At 42.8% G+C, this 19,942-nt stretch overlaps 1 protein-coding gene across 1 annotated transcript in view; it reads left to right on the top strand.

Moving 5' to 3' along the window:
* slco5a1 (solute carrier organic anion transporter family member 5A1) overlaps window positions 1-19,942 on the top strand; it is a 162,734-nt gene that overhangs the window by 115,981 nt on the left and 26,811 nt on the right. Inside the window, exons 4-5 of the mRNA XM_078216292.1 lie at window positions 10,879-11,043; window positions 19,614-19,812. Of these exons, the coding sequence (XP_078072418.1) occupies window positions 10,879-11,043; window positions 19,614-19,812 (364 nt within the window). The remainder of the gene's footprint in view (window positions 1-10,878; window positions 11,044-19,613; window positions 19,813-19,942) is intronic.

The following is a 19,942-nucleotide window of genomic DNA, read 5'->3' as shown; positions in this document are numbered from 1 at the left end:
ATTCTTCAGTGTTAGCAACATTCCCAGTTTAGTATCATCAGCGAAATCCAAAACGTTGATGTAAATTATGAATAACAGTGGCCCCAGCACTGATTCTCCTAGAACATTGCTTTCTCCAATCTGAGTAACTACCTCTCACCCCTACGTTCTGCTTTCAATTTCACATTTTCAACCCATTCTGTTATTTTCCCTCAACCCCACATGTCCCGATCTTCTTCTTCAGCTTAAAGTGCAGTAACCTGTTGAAGGCTTTTTGAAAATCCTGCGTGTGATATCTGCATTCCTCTTGTCTATCTTTCCAAATGGGGAGACAGTGTCAGCATTAATTGAGAGTGTGAGAAGACAACCTAAATGCAACCTCACTATCGACTGAGGCCTGCAGTTTTGGTGAGGAACCAGGAGGTGCTCTTCCTACTTTTTTGTGATTATTTCCTTTAAGTTCTACTATTTTAGCTGTTGTACATTGAATAAAGCTGAGAACATGATGCATTCAGTAGTGCTGCAGTTTGGCAAAGGGACGGAATAAGACCCCTGATTTGCATAAGCAATGGGTCTACTGCAGTTTCAGACAGGCTTTTTGTTAAGGACGTCCTACCAAATATAGATAGATGGATGTTTGTTGCAGAATGAGCATGCACACACCACACACCAAGGGTGGCATGGTGGTTAGCACTGCTACCTCCCAGCGATAGGGACCCAGGTTCTGTGCAAATACGTGGAGTTATGGGGATAGAGCCTGGGTGGGCTGCTCTGTCAGAGAGTCGGAGCAGACTCAATGGGCCGAAAGGCCTCCTTCTACACTGCAGCAATTCTATGATAATGAACCTATTAGCACCTGCTTCTTGCCTGTAAAATGAACACAGCACAATGGCATTTTTAGGCCTTGGTGTTTGTCAGCTGGAACCTATGCTTCTTTTTGGCTTCAAACAGTGTATTTCTAGCAGAAATCTGCAGTGTGTAAGCTGCTCAGTTTCTGCAGAAATTAGCTACCACAATCCATATATGTGACACAAGATCAAATAGTCCCACCATTTTTCCTGAGATTTTCCTGTTAATCTGATGCTCCAGTTCTACATTTTGGCCAACAAGTGTCACTGCAGAGACACTGAAACTTGAGCAAAATACTGCAGATACTGGAAATCTGAAATAAAAACAGAAAATTCTGGAAATGTTTTAGGTTGGTGACCTTTCATCAGAACTGGGAAAAGTTAGAGATGTAACTGGTTTCAAGCAAGTGAAAGGGGGAAGGTAGAAAAAGATAAAAGGGAAGGTCTGTGATAAGGGTGGAAGATTAAATGACAAAAGGGTTGATGGTGCAAAGCAAATGGAAATGATAATGGGACAACTGAGAAACTAAAGAGGTGTCAAAAGGAGATATGAATGGCAGAATCATAAACAGGTGCCTTCTAAAACCTGCACACACAAAAACCATTAACTGCTTACACCAACTGAAAGGGCATCAGGAACAGTTGTACATGAGCCCTTCACCCATACTGCAGCCGACATGCCATTGCTCCTGATGCCTTTCTATTTATGGTAGGAGTTTGGATCTATCAAAGGCTATGTAGCCTCACAGTGTATTGGAAACTACAATATAAACCATTGCCCATGGACATTCCAGTGTTAAAATCCAATACTTGCATGTGTGTATGCTGCCAGTAACATCACCAATTGGCATTGTAATGGGGATTCCACTGTAGCATTTCGGTGTAGGTCTGTAGCACATCAAAAATCTTAATTTGCAGGCAATGATTCACCCCATTTCCCAATCTGTGATGGGATCGCAGAATCAATGAGACTTTATATGATTGCTGCCTCCTTAGTCTAGATCCAGTGTGTTGTGGCTTTGGACAGGGAATGTTTTACAAAGCCCGCTGGGTTGCTCAGTTGATAGATAATGGGACTCTTACTGCCTAATCAGTTCTTTAATATTTTGATCAAAGTACTGTTTTATTTTTTTAAACCAGATAGTGACCTTAAACTACACATTACAATCAATTATCCACATAGAAAGTTGGGAACTTCATTTAATGAAATATCCTGAATGTATATCTTCATCATTTACTGAATTCTCAGAAGCACATTTTACAGAGAGAACAGTTGCTAAATGATTGATATGCTAGATTCAAGAATGTGCAATTGATTAAAGACTGCACAGAGCTAAAATAGGTAACTTGAACTTTATTGTTAGTCTGTCTCGAGTTTATTTGTAATGTTGCCAACTGACAGAGAATGCAACTGAGCATGTGCAGGAAGTGCTCCCCCTAGTGTTGCAGCAGAGAAAAACACAGCGAAAAAATAATCAAAATGAGGAAAGAATAATGGAAAAAAGTTTAGAGGTCACAATCTGAAATTGTTGAACTCAATGTTGAGACTGAAAGCCTGTAAAGTATTTAATTGAAGGATAATTTGCTGCTCCTTGTGCTTACCCTGAGCTTCATTGGAACAATGTAGGAGGCTGAATAGAGAGAAATTAGCATGAAAGCAAGGTGGGGAATGAAAATGATGGTGACCAGAAGTTATGTTCACAGACTGAACTGGGCTTTTCTGCAAAATGGTTATCCAGTCTGCACTTCGTCTCCCCAATGTAGAGGAGACCGCATCTTGAGTGTGGTGTAGTAAATCCAAGAAACACAACTAATTTTTTTTAAGCTGGAAGGAGTGGTTGGGGCCTTGAGAGGAAGTAAAGGGGCAGGTGTTGCCTCACCTGTGCCTGCATGGAAAGGTGCCGTGAGAAAGGCAGGGAGTGTTTGGTGTTATTGAGGAATCAACCAGGGTGTCTTGGAATGGATGGTCTCTTTGGAAGGCTGAAAGGTCAGGGGAGGGGAACGTGAGTTTGGTGGTGGCATCATGTTGATGAGGAAATGGAAGAGGATGAACTGTGAATATGGAGGCTGATGGTGTGGAAGGTGATGACCAGTTTCCTTATCATTGTTCTAGGAGGGAGGAGAAGGGGATGAGAGCTGAGATGCATGGTATCATGTGGAGATGGTCAAGGGTCCTGTCAATCGAGGTTGCGGGGGAATCCTTGATTGAGGAAGAAGGAAGACAATTTAGAAAGTTGCATTGTCAGAACAGAACCTAGGGGGGCTGGAGTGGAGTATTTACACATAGCTGGACATGAGGAAATGTAGTTAAGGTAGCTGTGGAACTCGGTGGGCTTATAATGAATACTTGGCCTACTGAGGAAAAGAGTATTTGAGGATTAGGATGTGAAACCCAAGATTAAGGTCTTGGGGGGGTTTACTGAGCAAACGTGAATCCCATGCTCATATTTGCTTAAGAGATTTGGACAACCTACAGCAGGCACATCAAAGCACTGGAGTGGTACCATCAGCAGTGCCTTCACAAAATCCCCCATATCCACTGAGAAGAAAGGTCTAATTGCAGCCTTCTCTCCCAAACCAATTGTTCAGCATCGAGCCTTTAAGATCACTCAAACCAGCTCTTCTGGCCAGAACAAGTTGTTTGTCTACCTTACATCAGACTCCCGAAGCAATTGTTTTCCTCGGAACTGGGGTGCGACAGGAAAGTCCCAGGTGGTCAGTGAGAATGCCGTAGTGATGTCCTGTATACATTCCTGAGGAAATCAAACATCCCTGCTAACTCATGGGAGTCCCTGTCTTATGACCAAGCGGAGAAGGTTCATTCAGGGAGACACCAAACACATTGAGATACTTAGTCAGGAGCACAGAGGTAAAGTTGGGGCATTGGAGGGAGTGCACAAACCTCCAAACACTCCTCCCGACCCGTCGAGCATCACCTACCCCTCATATGACAGCCATGATGTGGAGATGCCGGCGTTGGACTGGGGCAGGCACAGTAAGAAGCCTCACAGCACCAGGTTAAAGTCCAACAGGTTTATTTGGTATCACGAGCTTTTGGAGCACTGCTCCTTCATCAGGTGAGTCACTCACCTGATGAAGGGGCAGCGCTCCGAAAGCTCGTGATACCAAATAAACCTGTTGGACTTTAACCTGGTGCTGTGAGGCTTCTTCATGTGACAGCGTCTACAGATCGTGCTTTGGACTTACCAAACTTTTCAGAACTTCTCAGAGGGTCACGAGTCTTTGGAACTCTCTTTCTGAAAAGGCAGTGGAAACAAAGTCTTTGATATTTTTAAGACAGTGGTGAATATGTTCTTGGCAAGCAAGGGGGTAAAAGGTTATTGAAGGTAGGTGGCATGCAGATTTGTATTGTCAGATCAGCCATGGCGGAGCAGCTCGAGGGGCTGAATGGCCAACTCCTGCTTCTTGTTCCTATGTTTGTATGTAACTCACCAACTGGAGTGGAAGCAGGCCAAACTTGGTCCCGAGGGACTGGCTAAGAAGAAGAGAAGATTGATTGATATCAAAAGTGTCAGTGGGAAGAGTCAGAGCTGGGAGGTGAGAGAAGGATGGAAATTGGAAGCTACGAAATGAAATTATTCCAATCAGGATAAGAGTGGAAAACAAACTAGACAAGAGAAAAAAACAGTGGGGATAGGAAGAAATCAGCTGAATGGGGCAGGAGCAGGCTGAACCGATGTGTCTACCAGTGTTGTTTGTAGATTTTGTGGAGGTAGAAGTGGTGTGTTTAGGGTGAGGGAACCATGTGCTGGAGGCTTTGGAGGGAAGGTCTCCAGAGGAGATTAGGTCAGTAACAGTTCCAATGTTTATAACTGCAGGAAGCAAATTGATTAGCTTTCACTTCCTTCTCTGATGCTATTTTGATTTTGTTTAACTATTGCGCCAAGTTAATATTTAATAACTTTTTAAACTTTAATAATTTTTCATCAAAAGTCCTTGCTTATAAATCATTTTCTGCCATTTTCACCACATATCTACTCCTCCCTTCCAAGTTTTCTGAAGGGACCGTTCTCTCCCCTGTGTCCTGGTTCACTCTTCAATCAGCCCTGCCATCTGCTGCCTTCCCTGATGCATTCCCACACAAGCACAGGAGATAATGTGCCCATTTACCTCCTCCCACACAGCTGTGCAGGACTCCAAACGCTCCTCTTTGTAACAACATTTACAAATACTTCCTCAACTAATCTTGCTGCATTTGCAACTCACAATATGGTGTTCTGTACACTGGGGAAACCTAATGTGAATTATGTAAATTATCCACTGAACACATTTGTCTTTCATCTTTCTACACCCCGAGTCTTCACTTTGCTTTTAACAGCTTCAAAACGTACGTGCACTTTATTCTCTGCCATTAGGTGCTGGCAAAGTGAGATGGGATTGCAGGCATTTCCAAGGTGAGGAGAGAGGGGCTGCTGTTGGGATAGAAAGCAGGTTGTTACTTGGGCTGGAAAATCCCCTTCAGAAAACTACAGACAAATGCCCTGCACCCTTGGTGTTGATCTCCAATTTTGTTCCACACTGCTCCCAGCCCACTGGAGCCTGCTTCACTTTCCTGCTTTTTCATTCCTTCTTTTCTGTTTACCATAGAATCATAGAATTCCTACAGTGCAGAAGAAGGCCATTCAGCCCATTGAGCCTGCACTGACAATGATCTCACCCAAGCCCTATCTCTGTCACCCCACGTACTTACCCTGCTAGTCTCCCTGACACTAGGGGACAATTTAGCATGGCCAATCAACCTAACCCACACATCTTTTGGACTGTGGGAGGAAACCAGAGCACCCGGAGGAAACCCACGCAGACGTGGGGAGAATGCGCAAACTCCACAATAAAAAGTCACCCGAGGCTGGATCGAACCCGGGTCCCTGGCGCGGTTTATACCTGTTAATCAGTAACTCACGCTATGTATCTCATATATTTTTTATTTCTCTGATTTCTTTCATTGTTCCTTCTCTTGCTAATATTGTTTCTGCCATTTAACCATCTCCTGCTCTCTGTCCAAGCATTTCACAAGTCAAAAATTAAGGATGGATGGGAAAAGGCCTTTAACCAACCATTAAGTGGCAACTTAAGGACCTTAATTGGAGCAAGGGCAGGCTCCCCCTCCAAGGCCCCGCCTGCCTCCGTGCAATATTGCTACCCAGTCAGGGTGGGTGGCAACATGGAGGGAATCCCCTTTATGCAATTTCATCCTCCCCTCCCTCCCCACTGGCCTCAGAATCTGCCGGAGGGTGGGGGGAGCGTAAAATTCAGGCCCACATTTTCTGTTCCTCATGAATCTGAAATGAAGACAAGCCAAGAGGCTTGTGAGCTGCCTCCTAATATGAAACGTGAGTTAATAATAACTTGCAAATAAGGCTTTGTAGAAACCTGTCACCAAAAACACTGAATTGATTAGTAGGCTGTTTTTGATATTCCAGCTGGATAATAGGTTGAGTCTGTACCCCGCAACGTTATTGATTAAAGTAAAGAGAATTCAACATAACATATGTTGGCTTGGATTTTCAACCTCAAGGCAGGTAGCAGAAATTGGGAAAATTCCTGGCATGGCCCACTTGCCTCAGGAGAAAGTGTCCACAAGGATGGGTTTTGGAGAGGGCAGGTGCAGACCGGAGTCAGGCCAGCTGTCCCAGGAAGAAGGTTGGAGGCAGCTACAGGGGCTGCTGGGTGCTGAGGTGGGTTGTTGTTTGTCCCAGTTGAAATAAAAACAGAAAGGCCCTCACACAGCCTCACCCTCACTCACATACCCTATGTCCCATCCATGCCACTTTATGACACCCCACCCATCTATTAAGCCACTTCATACCTCCCATTCCAAGGTATCACTCGCAAATAACCCCTACAGCTCTTCATGCCCCCATCCCGATAAATGCTCCTTAAGCAATCCCTGTGGGCATCCTATGTCAAACTGTGTCTCTCAGTCAACACCACCATCATGTTACCTATGGCAATGTGACACTTCCATACTCATTCACCCACTATACACAGTATAGAGCCAAAGGACCTTACAGTAACAATAGGATGTGGAAAGTAAGCTTTAAAAAAGACGCTCATTCATCATTTTCCACTATGTTAAACTCATTTTTACAACAGGGCCACAAAAGTCAATCACTTGAACCCTTTGAAAATTCCATAGTTGAAATGCAAGCAGCTGAAACCTCTTAATCTTGTGTAAATAAACATTGTCCAATTGACAGCAAAGAGCCAGAGCTATCAATCAACCAATGTTTTCTCTTGGGCTCAGCAGATGGATGGGTTTTTGGGTTCTTACCTAAGCCTCATTATACAGTGTACAGTGGGTCAATGGGCATGGAAGTGCCACAGTTTGGCATTGAGGGAAAAAGGGGCCATGGGGATGGGTGGATGCTCGGGCAAGGGACAGCAGCCCCTGTAGTCACAAGGGACGTAATAACTGAGGCATAATATAATGACCACTGTATTTGTGGGGAGTTATTGAGCATGCCATGGAAGCTTAAAACAGCAGAACTCGGTAAGGCTGAGGACACAGTAGTCCTGCTGAATCAAATAGCATGGCCTTATTAACCTTTCTTTGAAAGCATTTGCCACTCAGTAGCCAGCCAGATCCACAGCCTGACTGGTTGTCAGGAGGGAAATCTCATAGTGGCGGCAATGGACAGGCTGAAGGCTCTCTCGAGTGGCCTGTGGGGAGCACTCTTACTTCTCCTGGATGACAAGGAGTACTGGAAAAAGTACTAACTTTGTCGATCCAGCAGCTCCCGCCTGCCTCCCTGGGAAAGCCATGCAGTAAGTTAATTTGAAATCAGCCTCCCACTTGCTCAATATTAATGAAGTTTCCTGTCTATCAACTCAGAAGCCAGAAAGTCTGGCAGAGTAAATACGATGGTAGTCATGATGTGGAGATGCCGGCGTCGGACTGGGGTAAACACAGTAAGAAGTCTCACAACACCAGGTTAAAGTCCAACAGGTTTATTTGGTAGCAAAAGCCACTAGCTTTCGGAGCACTGCTCTTTCATCAGGGAAGTGGGAATTCTGCTCACAAACAGGGCATAAAAAGACACAAACTCAATTTACAAAATAATGGTTGGAATGCGAGTCTTTACAGGTAATCAAGTCTTAAAGGTACAGACAATGTGAGTGGAGAGAGGGTTAAGCACAGGTTAAAGAGATGTGTATTGTTTCCAGCCAGGACAGTTAGTGAGATTTTGCAAGCCCAGGCAAGTCATGGGGATTACAGATAGTGTGACATGAACCCAAGATCTCGGTTGAGGCCGACCTCATGTGTGCGGAACTTGGCCATCAGTCTCTGCTCAGCGATGCAGAGTCGCTGAGCAGAGACTGATAGCCAAGTTCCGCACACTTGAGGATGGCCTTCAACATGTCATTGATGAAGATGAACATCTTGCCAAGGCCATCTCCACACCCTACTTCTTGCCTTCAAACAACCGCACAACCTCAAACAGACCATTGTCCGCAGCAAACTACCCAGCCTTCAGGAGAACAGTGACCACAACACCACACAACCCTGCCACAGCAACCTCTGCAAGACATGCTGGATCATTGACACGGGTGCCATCATCTCACGTGAGAACACCATCCACCAGGTACACGGTACATACTCTTGCAACTCGGCCAACGTTGTCTACCTGATACGCTGCAGGAAGGGATGTCCCGAGGCATGGTACATTGGGGAGACCATGCAGACGCTATGACAACGGATGAATGAACACCACTCGACAATCACCAGGCAAAAGTGTTCTCTTCCTGTTGGGAAACACTTCAGCGGCCATGGGCATTCGGCCTCTGATCTTCGGGTAAGCGTTCTCCAAGGCGGCCTTCACGACACACGACAACGCAGAGTCACTGAGCAGAGACTGATAGCCAAGTTCCGCACACATGAGGATGGCCTCAACCGGGATCTTGGGTTCATGTCACACTATCTGTAACCCCTACGGCTTGCCTGGGCTTGCAAAATCTCACCAACTGTCCTGGCTGGAGACAATACACATCTCTTTAACCCGTGCTTAACCCTCTCTCCACTCACATTGTCTGTACCTTTAAGACTTGATTACCTGTAAAGACTCGCATTCCAACCATTATTTTGTAAATTGAGTTAGTGTCTTTATATGCCCTGTTTGTGAACAGAACTCCCACTTACCTGACGAAGGAGCAGCGCTCTGAAAGCTGGTGGCTTTTGCTACCAAATGAACCTGTTGGACTTTAACTTGGTGTTGTTAGACTTCTTACAGAGTAAATACACCAATGTGAACGGTGCGTTAGGGCAGTGTTTCATGCTTCTGACAGTTTAACATCAGCCCCTGGCTTACTGAGGCTAATGGTCCAGTAAACAAGTTGTTCTTTTGGAGAACAAAATTCAATTGTTTATCCCTGATGGGATTAATAACAGGGTGAGTAGAATTCTGAGTTATTCACTTCTCCTCGTGTGACTGAGTCTCCTTCGAGGAAATGGTCAGAGAGTCACTTGGATGATAAAGTATACAGCACAAGGAGGGAACTGTAATGAAGGTAAAAAATCTCTTAAAAGGGCAGATATTGCTTTTCACTTCAGTTTGTTAGATTGCTTTTGAACTCATGATATGAAGGGAATATTTTTATTCAAGGAGTATTGAATGTTACCTATAAAGGTGGATTATTTCTTTCTCAATTTCATTGCGAAGGTGTTTCAAATTCAAAGGAAACCAAGTCAGCTATGCCAGAAATTAGATTTTTACTGTCAATAATGCTCCAGTGGTGTATATTCCATTGCTGGTTCACTATTTGCCGAAAACATTGAACCCTATATAAATTAGAAAGTGATCTGATCATTAAGTACAAAGAACAGTAAAGAACACAAACAGGTTTTCAGCCCACCAAGTCTACACCGATATGCAGTTCTGTCCCTCTGTTTGTCTCCTATTCATGTGTCTATCAAGATGTACCTTGAATGTTGCTAGCGTGCCTGCTTCCACCACCTCCACTGGCAGTGCGTTCCAGGCACCCACCATCCTCTCTGTGAAAAACTTTCCCTACACATCTCCCCTCAACCCCCTCTCACCTTAAGCCTGTGCCCTCTTATAGTTGACCTTTCCACCCTGGGAAAAAGCCTCTGACTATCCAGCCGATCTTTGCCTCTCATAATCTTGTAGAATAGGTCACCCCTCAGCCTCCGTCTTTCCAGTGAAAAAAATTTGAGTTTATCCAACCTCTCCTCATACCTAAAACTCTCCAGACCAGGTAACCTCCTGGTAAACCATTTTAATTTACACCGTGAGTTGTTCAATTCAACCCATCATAAATATTTTTTGTGGAACTATTTCAATTGGTTAAATAGAGGTAAAAACATATATTGAATGTTTGATCTCCAGACACTGCTTTTCATTTATTTATGTTCTATTAAAATCCATACTCAAAATTGCCACAGCAACCAAACTGTCATCAAAGAATTGCAGATCTAAATGGTTCATTTATAACAGTTGATGCACAACTATATGGCATTGATACAAACCTGGTGACAGTTGCACAATGGTATGCAATACGTCACAAGATACTATGTCATATTGAATCTTGGTAAGTCTCCTTCGCTTTTGGTTCTATTTTAAAACCTATTTTAAGCTGTAAACATGACTGGTTATGTTTGTTGCTATCCATATTAATGAAAATGTGTCCATTACTTAGAAAGTGTGGAGATTCAGCATAACAAGCTTGAGATTGCTTACATGCTGAGCCCATCTGTGAATTAAATTTATTTGCTGTGTTCCTGTGTATTTTCTCTATTTTGATTGGTTTAGTTGGTTTGAATGAGATATCTTTTAGAAAGGAATTCCGTTGAACTGTATGGTAAAGTACAAGTGTTTCTTCCACCTGTTCTGCGAACTATGCATACATTGCCTTCTTCATTTTCCATCTGTTTTAAGAAGAATTACAGACATTGTCATATACAATGTGTGAATGGACTGCATTACATTAGCTGTTAAGTTTCTCGGTGTCAGTAGGTGCTTCTCTCCATTGTGTTTCATTCATGGTGAAAGTGTTTCTCTTGTCATTTTTATAGACATTCCCAAAGCTGCTGTCAGGATCTTGAGCAACATGACATTCCTGTTTGTGAGTTTGTCATACACAGCAGAAAGTGCCATCGTCACCGCTTTTATTACCTTCATTCCCAAGTTCATTGAATCTCAGTTTGGCATCCCAGCATCTAATGCAAGCATTTACACTGGTAAGATGTGTACATTAACCTTTTGGGTTGCAAAGTTACTTTTAGAAACAGAAATATGGATTTTGCCAGTCCATGGACCAGGTCAAAATGACTGAATTATGGACTAATTCCTCACATTTGACCAAATAGATCAGATTGTCCAGTCCCTGTAGTCAATCAGACATGGAGGTTTGCATGCCCATAAGTTTCCCATCCATTGACATAAATAGACAGAAAGTAAAGCTTTATGGGTGCTTGCTCCCCCCACCGATAAACTTTCCTTTATGCGCTGTATTGAGGCAGAATAAATGAAAATTCACCCCAAAATATTGGAAATATTAGAACATTAGACCAAATACTTAGGTTAAATGCTAAATGTGCTCTGATCAGATTTTTCCATACTAACAGATATGATGTACATCTTCTAACTTACTGAACTGTTCACGTCAAAATGAAAGATTTTCACAAGGAGTATAACCAAAGGTTGCGCTGGAAATGATTGGATATTCCCATGTCTAGTTTTCGTCTACATTGACGGATTGTAATTCCATGGGAGCCAGCTGATTGGTAGCTCCTCCTGGATAAACATACCGAGACTGTGAATAGCAGTCAACTATTTGACCAATGCAAACCTCATATCTGAGCATAAACCTGTCCATTGGTCTGTACTCAACATCCACAAAGATGCACTTTTCCATTGGAGTCACTTGATAGCAATCAGGAGCAAGAACTTCAGCTGATTCTCCTGGCAACCACCCCCGCCACTTCATCAGTACAGGGCCATTGAGGCCAGATACAGACGAGCCGTAATCAATTCCTTCAATTTAATACTAAGGTGCGTTTACCTCTTGACCAAGCTAGAAAGGTTATGTCACCTGAAATGTTTGTTGATATGCCAACAGATGCTAAATGTGGAAACTCAACAAGGTAATTCCAAAAGACAACAAGGGCAGTTGCTAATTTTTCCATGATTTTACATTTTTCTTATGATCCCATTGATTACCCTTGCCTAATACCTTTGCCCAATGCTGTAAGGTCAACTAAGGCCTTAGCCACTGAAATTTCAATTACAAATTCATTTGGTCACCCAACATAAGGCTATAAGACATAGGAGCAGAATTAGTCCATTCGGCCCAATGGGTCTGCTCCGCCATTATTGTGACAATATTCAATGCATTTTTGAAAAGTCTGAGTCCTGCTAAATACTTACAGCTCAAATTAATTTTAGTTGAAGTTTGCATGGATGAAATCATTACATGTGAATGCATAAACCATACAAATCATTCACTGTTTGAAATGACCAGTGTATTTACACTGGCGTATTGTGTTTTGCCATACATTAATCAGGTGCCTTAACACAATAATATATAGTCCCAAAATAATTTGCTCATCATCTTTTTGCAGGCTATTGGTATGAGGTTTATGTATTCTGTTGACTGTCATAAATGGATGACTTGTGAAGATAACTCTGATTTGGTAAAGAACAACAATCTCATCTCTGTCTTTTTTAGGAATTTTTTTAGTTTAATATTGTGATAACATGGCCCCTATAAGGGGTGATCCTTTGAGGGCCACGTGATCAGGCAAGACACAATGGAGAGGCCGCGCGGGAAGCAAACAAATCGGGAGCAAGAGTGTGTGATCTGCAATGAGGAGGAACCTCAGTTGGCGCCAGGGAGGAGAAGGGAGTAGATGTGTTTTGCAGTTCTGTCAGACCCTTATCTTGCATATATACATACATTGTTGCCAATAAATTATTACTTGAAGCCACAATGAGTCGCCTTCGACTTTACTACACTGGCGACAAGAAAAAACCTTGTTAGTCATCAGGAGATCACAATGCGCAGTTAAAGGGGAAGGACAGTGAGCATTGAAGCTACAAAGATACAAGTACATATGCCATAAAAATGCCTTTGATCAGAAAAATTGAGCCATTTGACCAAGAAGTGGAAAACTGGAACAATATATCGAAAGGCTGCGTTATTTCTTTGTCGCTAATGAGATCACCGCAGAGGAAAAATGAAAGGCGATACTACTCTGTCGGTGGCCCATAAACTTACAGCCTAGTGAGAAGTCTAACATCGCCTGATGCTCCAGAAATACCTTTTGACCAGATAGTCGAAATGGTCAAAGATCATTGTAACCCCTGACCTTCAATCATCATGTTGAGGTATAAATTTAATTCTGCAGTCTGGGATCCAGGGAAGAACACCTCCAGTTTTGTGGCCGGATTGAGAGGGTTAGCAGAGCACTGCAGGTTGGCCCTGCTTTAGCGGAGATGTCAAAAGGCCGTTTGGTCTGCAGGATCAACAGCATCACAATACAGAAAAGGCTGCCGGCTGAGACTAAAATCTCTTTAGAAAAAGCTGTGGAGATGGCCCAGGTGGCTGAATGCGCTGAGCAGGACTTGAATGAGCTATAAGGCATGCTCAGTGAGGTGAACGGTTTGCAGCTGGAAATGGCTGCTGTGAGGAACAGCCTGAGCAGAGCCCAAGAGCGGTAGTACAGCATCGGAAATGGAAGCCTGTTTTCGAGGTGTGGGAGAGTACTCCCAAGAAACTTTCTCCTGCAGAAATTATGTATGTTTCCATTGTAAAAGGAAAGGTCATTTTCAAGCATGGTTCAGAATGAAGCAGGCAGGACAGAACGTACAAAGTAAAATCAACGATGGTTAGTTCAATTCCATTAAACTGAGGAGCCCAGCAAGGGATCCAAATCGTATACATTAAGCCAGGTCCAACTAAATAATGTGCCTCCTATAGAAATAGCCTTGATGGTAAACAGCAGATCTCTTAAAATGGAGGTTGCCACAGAAGCCACGGCCACAGGCATAGGGGAATAAGCATTCCAACACTTCTGAAAAGGTTTGCAACCCTTGAAGTTGAGTAATTCAGAAGGTATTTTATCCACGTATACAGGTACGGCGTTGACAACAGTAGGGTCAGTTACAGTAACCTGCAGAAGCCAAACAGCACAATTGCCTGTTCTAGTGATTGAGGGTCACAGATCTTGTCTCATGGGTCGAGACTGATTGAAAGACATAAAATTAGACTGGCTGGAGATATTGAATATTTGGGATGGAGGTTTTCAAGAGCTACCGTACAGATACTTTTGACATTTTCCAGAAGGAACTGGGATGAATAAAAAGGGCTAAAGCCAAAATTTATTTGAATCCCGAGGCAACACCTAACTACTTTTGAGCTCACCCAGTACCTTATGCAATCCATCGTAAGGTAGAGGTAGGAAGATTGGAAGACTTTTATGTCATAAAATCTGTTCAGTTTTCTGTAAGAATCTGTGGGGATTATAAATTAACTGTAAATTGAGGATAAATACCCCATTCCGACCTCTACACCAATTTGCAGGTACACCAAGTTAGATCTCAGGCACGGCCACCAGAGGCTGGAGTTGGATGAAGATTCTAAGCGATTAGTTACTGTCAACACCCACAAAGTACACACGTTTACCCTTTGGAGTCTCATCAGCCTGTGCCATTTTCCAGCATACATTGGAAAGGGCATTCCTTGCACATGGTCTACCTGGATGACATTGTAATTATGGAAGACTCATCTGAGGAATGCAGGTCAAACTTAGAGGAGGTTATAAGAATATTTAAAGAAGCGAGAATCCGTTTGAAATTAGAAAAATGCATTTTACAGGTGGATGAAATAATATACTTGGGTTTCAGGGTAGACGTGAAAGGCTTACATCCTTCTGAGGATAAAGTTAAAGCCATAAAGGAAGTACCACAGCCCAAAAATGTGTCAGAGTTAAAATCATTCCTCGGAATGGTGAATTATTACGACAGATCTTAATCCCACTTCACCAGCTTTTGAAGAAGCAGCAAGCCCTCTGGATGGAATTTTCCTGTCTGCCTGTCACGGGAATCGTAGCAGGCGGGACACAGACCATGCAAAGGTCCATTGACCTCAGTCTTGAGGTGTGCGGGGCTGGAAAATCCCACCCTCTGTCTCTCCACCTTATTAAAACATACCTGTTTGACCAAGCTTTTAGGCTCCTTCTTTAGTTCTGTGCCCAGTTCTGTCTGAATTTATTCCTGTGAAGTGCACTGAGATGAAAAATGCAAGTTGTTGTTGTTGATGCCAGATTGAAAGTGGACTCAGATCCCAAAGCAGAATTATTCTTTTTAGATCTGTAGAGAGCACTTGATACTTGATCCAGCACGAATGTTTAATAAGAATAATAATTTTGTTGGCCATGGACACCATGGAGTGGAATATATTTGACAGGTGCTATACCAAAGTTCCAGTTCATGCCACTGCCACGTTCATAGCTGTAGATCGTGAATCATGCCAGATAGAATGGATTCCATTTTCTCATCACCTGATATGATGTTACACAGCAGAGCTCAACTGTCATAACAGTTGCTGGGGGTTGTTGCCAAGGGTATCAGAAGAAATAAAAGGGGAGAGGAAAATTCAATTGGGGCCAATTACCAGCACAAAAAATAAATGGGAAAGCACTTCTTATTGATGACTGAAGCATTCCGTAACTCTCTCACTCGTATGTAAATATTCTGGTTTAGCAATTATGGACCAAAACTTGGTCGTGACATTTTTTGGCTACAGGTGTCAGGGTTCACTCCCTGTCCACACAAGTCTCATGTTGTCTCATTGACCTGACTGCACCCTTGATTTGAGCAAGACCCATGCTGCAGATTACTGGAGCAGTGAGGAGGTGGTCAAGCAGCATTCATACAGACAGTCCTCTTAAAGACTGTCCACTCCTCCTAAAGACAGTCTACTGCCTTTAAAGACAGTCTGCTGCCCTTAAAGGAGATCTGCACTTAACGGAAGGGATCTGCTGCTAGGTACAAGTCGGGTCTGCATAGATGGTGCAATAGGAAAGAAGGAGAGAGCTCCAGTGGTGACAGATGTGGTAGTGGAGGTGTACAGGAGACAGCCATGTTTCTACATGAGGCCAGGATTTCCTCAAATATCATCTTCAGAAGGGATTAGGAGTGGAGGTTCAGGGAGGATGTTTTTGGATGGCGCAAACACGATGGGCTGAATGGCCTCTTTCTGTGCCGTAACATTTCTATGGTTCTACAGAGGCAGGTTTGGGTCAGGAGAAAGCTTTGTCTGAGTTTCACCTACCACCTGATCCAAACCCACCCATTCTTCCAGTTAAAATTCCCCTTGTGCATTTCCCAGGACTCAGAATAAACCAATGCAAACTCAGTGGATGCAACACATCCATCTCCAGATGAAAAGAATGTTGATAACATGAAGACCAATTGGGACAGCATCAATAATTTAAACTCAGCATTAGTTTATAGTGGAACCAAGGTTTAACAATGAATCTCAGTATGCCTGATGTAAGTGTGATCTGTGATTCAGCTTAATGTCTTTGTTTGGCCTGCCTGATGAGCATGTTTTAGATAGTATTACCAGTAAATTACAGCTCTACAATAATTTTCAACATGGCTTTTCTCTTTAACTCTACAAATTTCCTATAATCAGCGGTCTTTCACACGGGAGTGAAACAGTCTAATTCACAGACCATTTCATGAGCTCTTTGTTATTTCCCTTTGATCCAGCCTGTCACCACACTCACATGAGTTGTGTGTGAAGGAACCCTTTACCTGGTGTCCCTTTGCTGCGTGAGCTGGATGTAACTAACTGAACAAGAAGCCAGAGTTTAAATATCATGGGATATGAAGCAAGGTTTCCCTTAATGAGCTAATCAGTGGTGTAACAGGCAGTTCAGAGGAGGTTCACTAGTTTGATTCCAGTGAGATATAAAGAGAGATTGAGCAGTTTAGGCCTATACCCGCTAGAGTTTAAAGAATGAGAGGAGTTCTAATTGAAGTATATAGATGATAAAAGGTATTGACAATGTAGATCTTCCTCTTATGGGGAAATCTAGAACTTTTAGGATAAGGGATGGCAGATTTAAAACAGAGATGAGGAGAAACTACTTCTCTCAAAGGGTCATGATTCTGTGGAATTCACCACCCCAGAGTGCAGTGGATGCCATAACATTGAGTAAATTTAAGGAGGAGATAGAGAGATTTTTAATTAGTAATGGGTTGAAGGGTTATGGAGAACGGACAGGAAAGTGGAGTTGAGGCTGTGACAAGATCAGCCATGATCATATTGAACGGGGGAGCAGGCTCGAGGGGGTTAATTGCCTTCTCCTGCTCCTAGTTCTTGTGTTATCATGTAACACTGTCAGTTGTAATTGGCCCTTATCAGAAGTGGCTATAAAACAGTTTGGAAAGTCCTGATTCATTTTGGCAGGAAGATTTTGGAGAGATGGTATAACATAAAGAGTGAAACTCTAAAGAAGGTGCAGGAACTGAGGGGACCTTGGTGTATATGTACAGAAAGCATTGAAGATGGCAGACTGCAGTTAATAAAGTATATAGTATCTTAGGTTTTATTAATAGCGGCATTGAGTACAAGAGTAAGGAGGTCATGTTGAACTTGTATAAACACTAGTTAGGCCTCATCTGCAGTACTGTGTCCAATTTTGGGTGTGATGGCGTGAAGGCATTGGAGGGAGTACAGAGGAGATTCACAAGAATTATTCCAAGGATAAAGAACTGTAGCTATGACGATAGATGGGAGAGATTAGGACTGTTTTCCTTGGAGAAAAGAAGGCTGAGAGGCAACTTGATAGATGTATTCAAGGTCCAGAGGGTATGGAGAGGGTAAATAGTGAGAAACTGTTCCCACTCGAGAGAGCACCAAGAACTAGAGGGCACAGATGACAAAAGGAGTAAAAGTGATGTAAGAAAACTTTTCACCCAGAGGGTGGTTGGATTCCGGAATGAATTTCCCGGGAGGATGGTGGAGGCACTTTTGATCAAGGTATTCAGAAGGGAATTGGATTGCTACCTGAAAAGAAAGAATGTGCAAGATTACAGGGAGCAGGCAGGGGAGTGGAATTATGCTCTTTCTGAGAGCCAGTGCACTCGATGGGCTGAATAGCTTCCTTTTGCACTTTAAAGATGCTGAGAGTTTGTGAAAGGCACTATAGAAATGCAAGTCTTGTCAAATTATAGTTATATATTCTGGTCACTGATGACTGGGTGCCCTCCCTATGAGCTACAGAATTTCTAGCTAAATTAGTTCCTCAATATTTAATTTTTATTTTCAAATTTTGGACTTTTCCCCATTTATTTAACATTAATCACCTTTTTTTTAAAAGAAGTATTCGCCCTCCTTTTTGTTTCCTCGTCCTACTGATCTCCTCTTGCCAGCATTAATATTTCTTAACAAACTTGGTGATCAGAACTATATGTCATAGCATTCGGATTTTTTTGAATAATCAAAATGAGTTGGGAGCAATTCTCCGACCGTGCATACCCCAAGACCAGAAATTCCCGCCCAAGCTCAATGGACCTTTGAATGGTCCACTGATATTCCTGTCTCATCCGCTATGATTCCCAGGGTGGGCAGGACGGGAGAATTTCGGCCATTGACTTTAATTGGCAAAGTCAGCGTTCTGGAAACTTGAGCCTTTTTAATGGTGTGCCTCCACTGAATCATTCCTGCCATTATACCAGCAATTCCTGCCGACCCTTTAATCTAGCTGACTCATGGTTCCCAAATTCTTCCTTCCACTGTTTTCCTTTGACTTTTCTGTGAAGCATCTTTGCCATTTTAATCATTAAAATATTCCAATATAAATTGAAACTGGATCTCCATCTGACCCAAAGAGTGCATGTAGAAACAGATTGTATTTCAGTTTTTTAGGCATAGTAACTTTAGCAGATAGCTAATACCACTCAAATTTTCAAAATGGCTTTCTGAGAAATTCTTTAACCACAACTTGAGAACTGGGTGAATAAAAAGGTGACGGAAATTCATTCAAAAATGGAAAGGCAGTAAATTAAAGACATGGTAAATCTTTGAAAACAGATCTATATGTTTCACATATTGGAACAATTAAGAAGGTGGGAATTTTGAATTGGATAGTGCATGGAATTAGATCGACATAGAATCATAGAATCCTATAGTGCAGGAGGCCATTCAGCCCATCGAGTCTACACTGACCACAATCCCACCAAGCCCTATCCCCATAACTCCATGGATTTACCCTAGCTAGTCCCCCTGACATTCAGGGTCAATTTAGCATGGCCAATCCACCTAACCCGCACATCTTTGGACTGTGGGAGGAAACCGGAACACCCGGAGGAAACCCACGGAGATATGGGGAGAATGTGCAAACTTCACACAGCCAGTGACCCAAGCCGAGAATCAAACTCAGGTCGCTGGCGCTGTGTGGCAGCAATGCTAACCATGAGTGCTAACATGAAACAGTGAGCAATTATTGAGCAACCAGCACAATGCCTTCATATTTGTTCTGGGATCTTTGCTATACCAATTTCTTGTGAAAGAAATTAATTTCTTTTGATAGCATATTTGACAACTATCAACAAAGTATTGGGGATAATCGCATCCATCTATGACCCTTATGTTCCAGCAGTTAAGCAGTCTTGGGGGATGAAATGTAGTGAACTATGGCACTAGTAAACACAAATCACTCCTGAGTACAATGTTGGAGATGCTCATTGGAGGGCGGTTTTCTGCTTGTAAACTCATTCTCTGATTTAATTCCAGGTGTGATCATTGTCCCCAGTGCTGGTGTTGGTATTATCCTAGGGGGCTACATTATCAAAAAACTCAAGCTTGGTGCTGGGGAATCGGCTAAGCTCGCTATGATCTGTAGTGGGGTTTCTTTGTTATGCTTCTCTACACTCTTCATTGTTGGCTGTGAAACCATTAACCTTGGTGGCATCAATATACCATATACCACAGGGTAAGAATGATCTCTCTTAACATTTTGCCCTTCTGTTCAGTGAATGTAAAGTATTGCCTGTGAGGGTGAAATTGGTCTTCAGTGGCAGTGCAAAATCAATGATAGCAAATTGACAGGCCATTTCACACTG

The sequence above is a fragment of the Mustelus asterias genome, chromosome 7, assembly GCF_964213995.1.
Source record: "Mustelus asterias chromosome 7, sMusAst1.hap1.1, whole genome shotgun sequence".
NCBI classification, from domain to species: Eukaryota; Metazoa; Chordata; class Chondrichthyes; order Carcharhiniformes; family Triakidae; genus Mustelus; species Mustelus asterias.
Note: the sequence above shows the minus strand (reverse complement) of the source record. Positions and strands in the feature narration are given on the sequence as shown.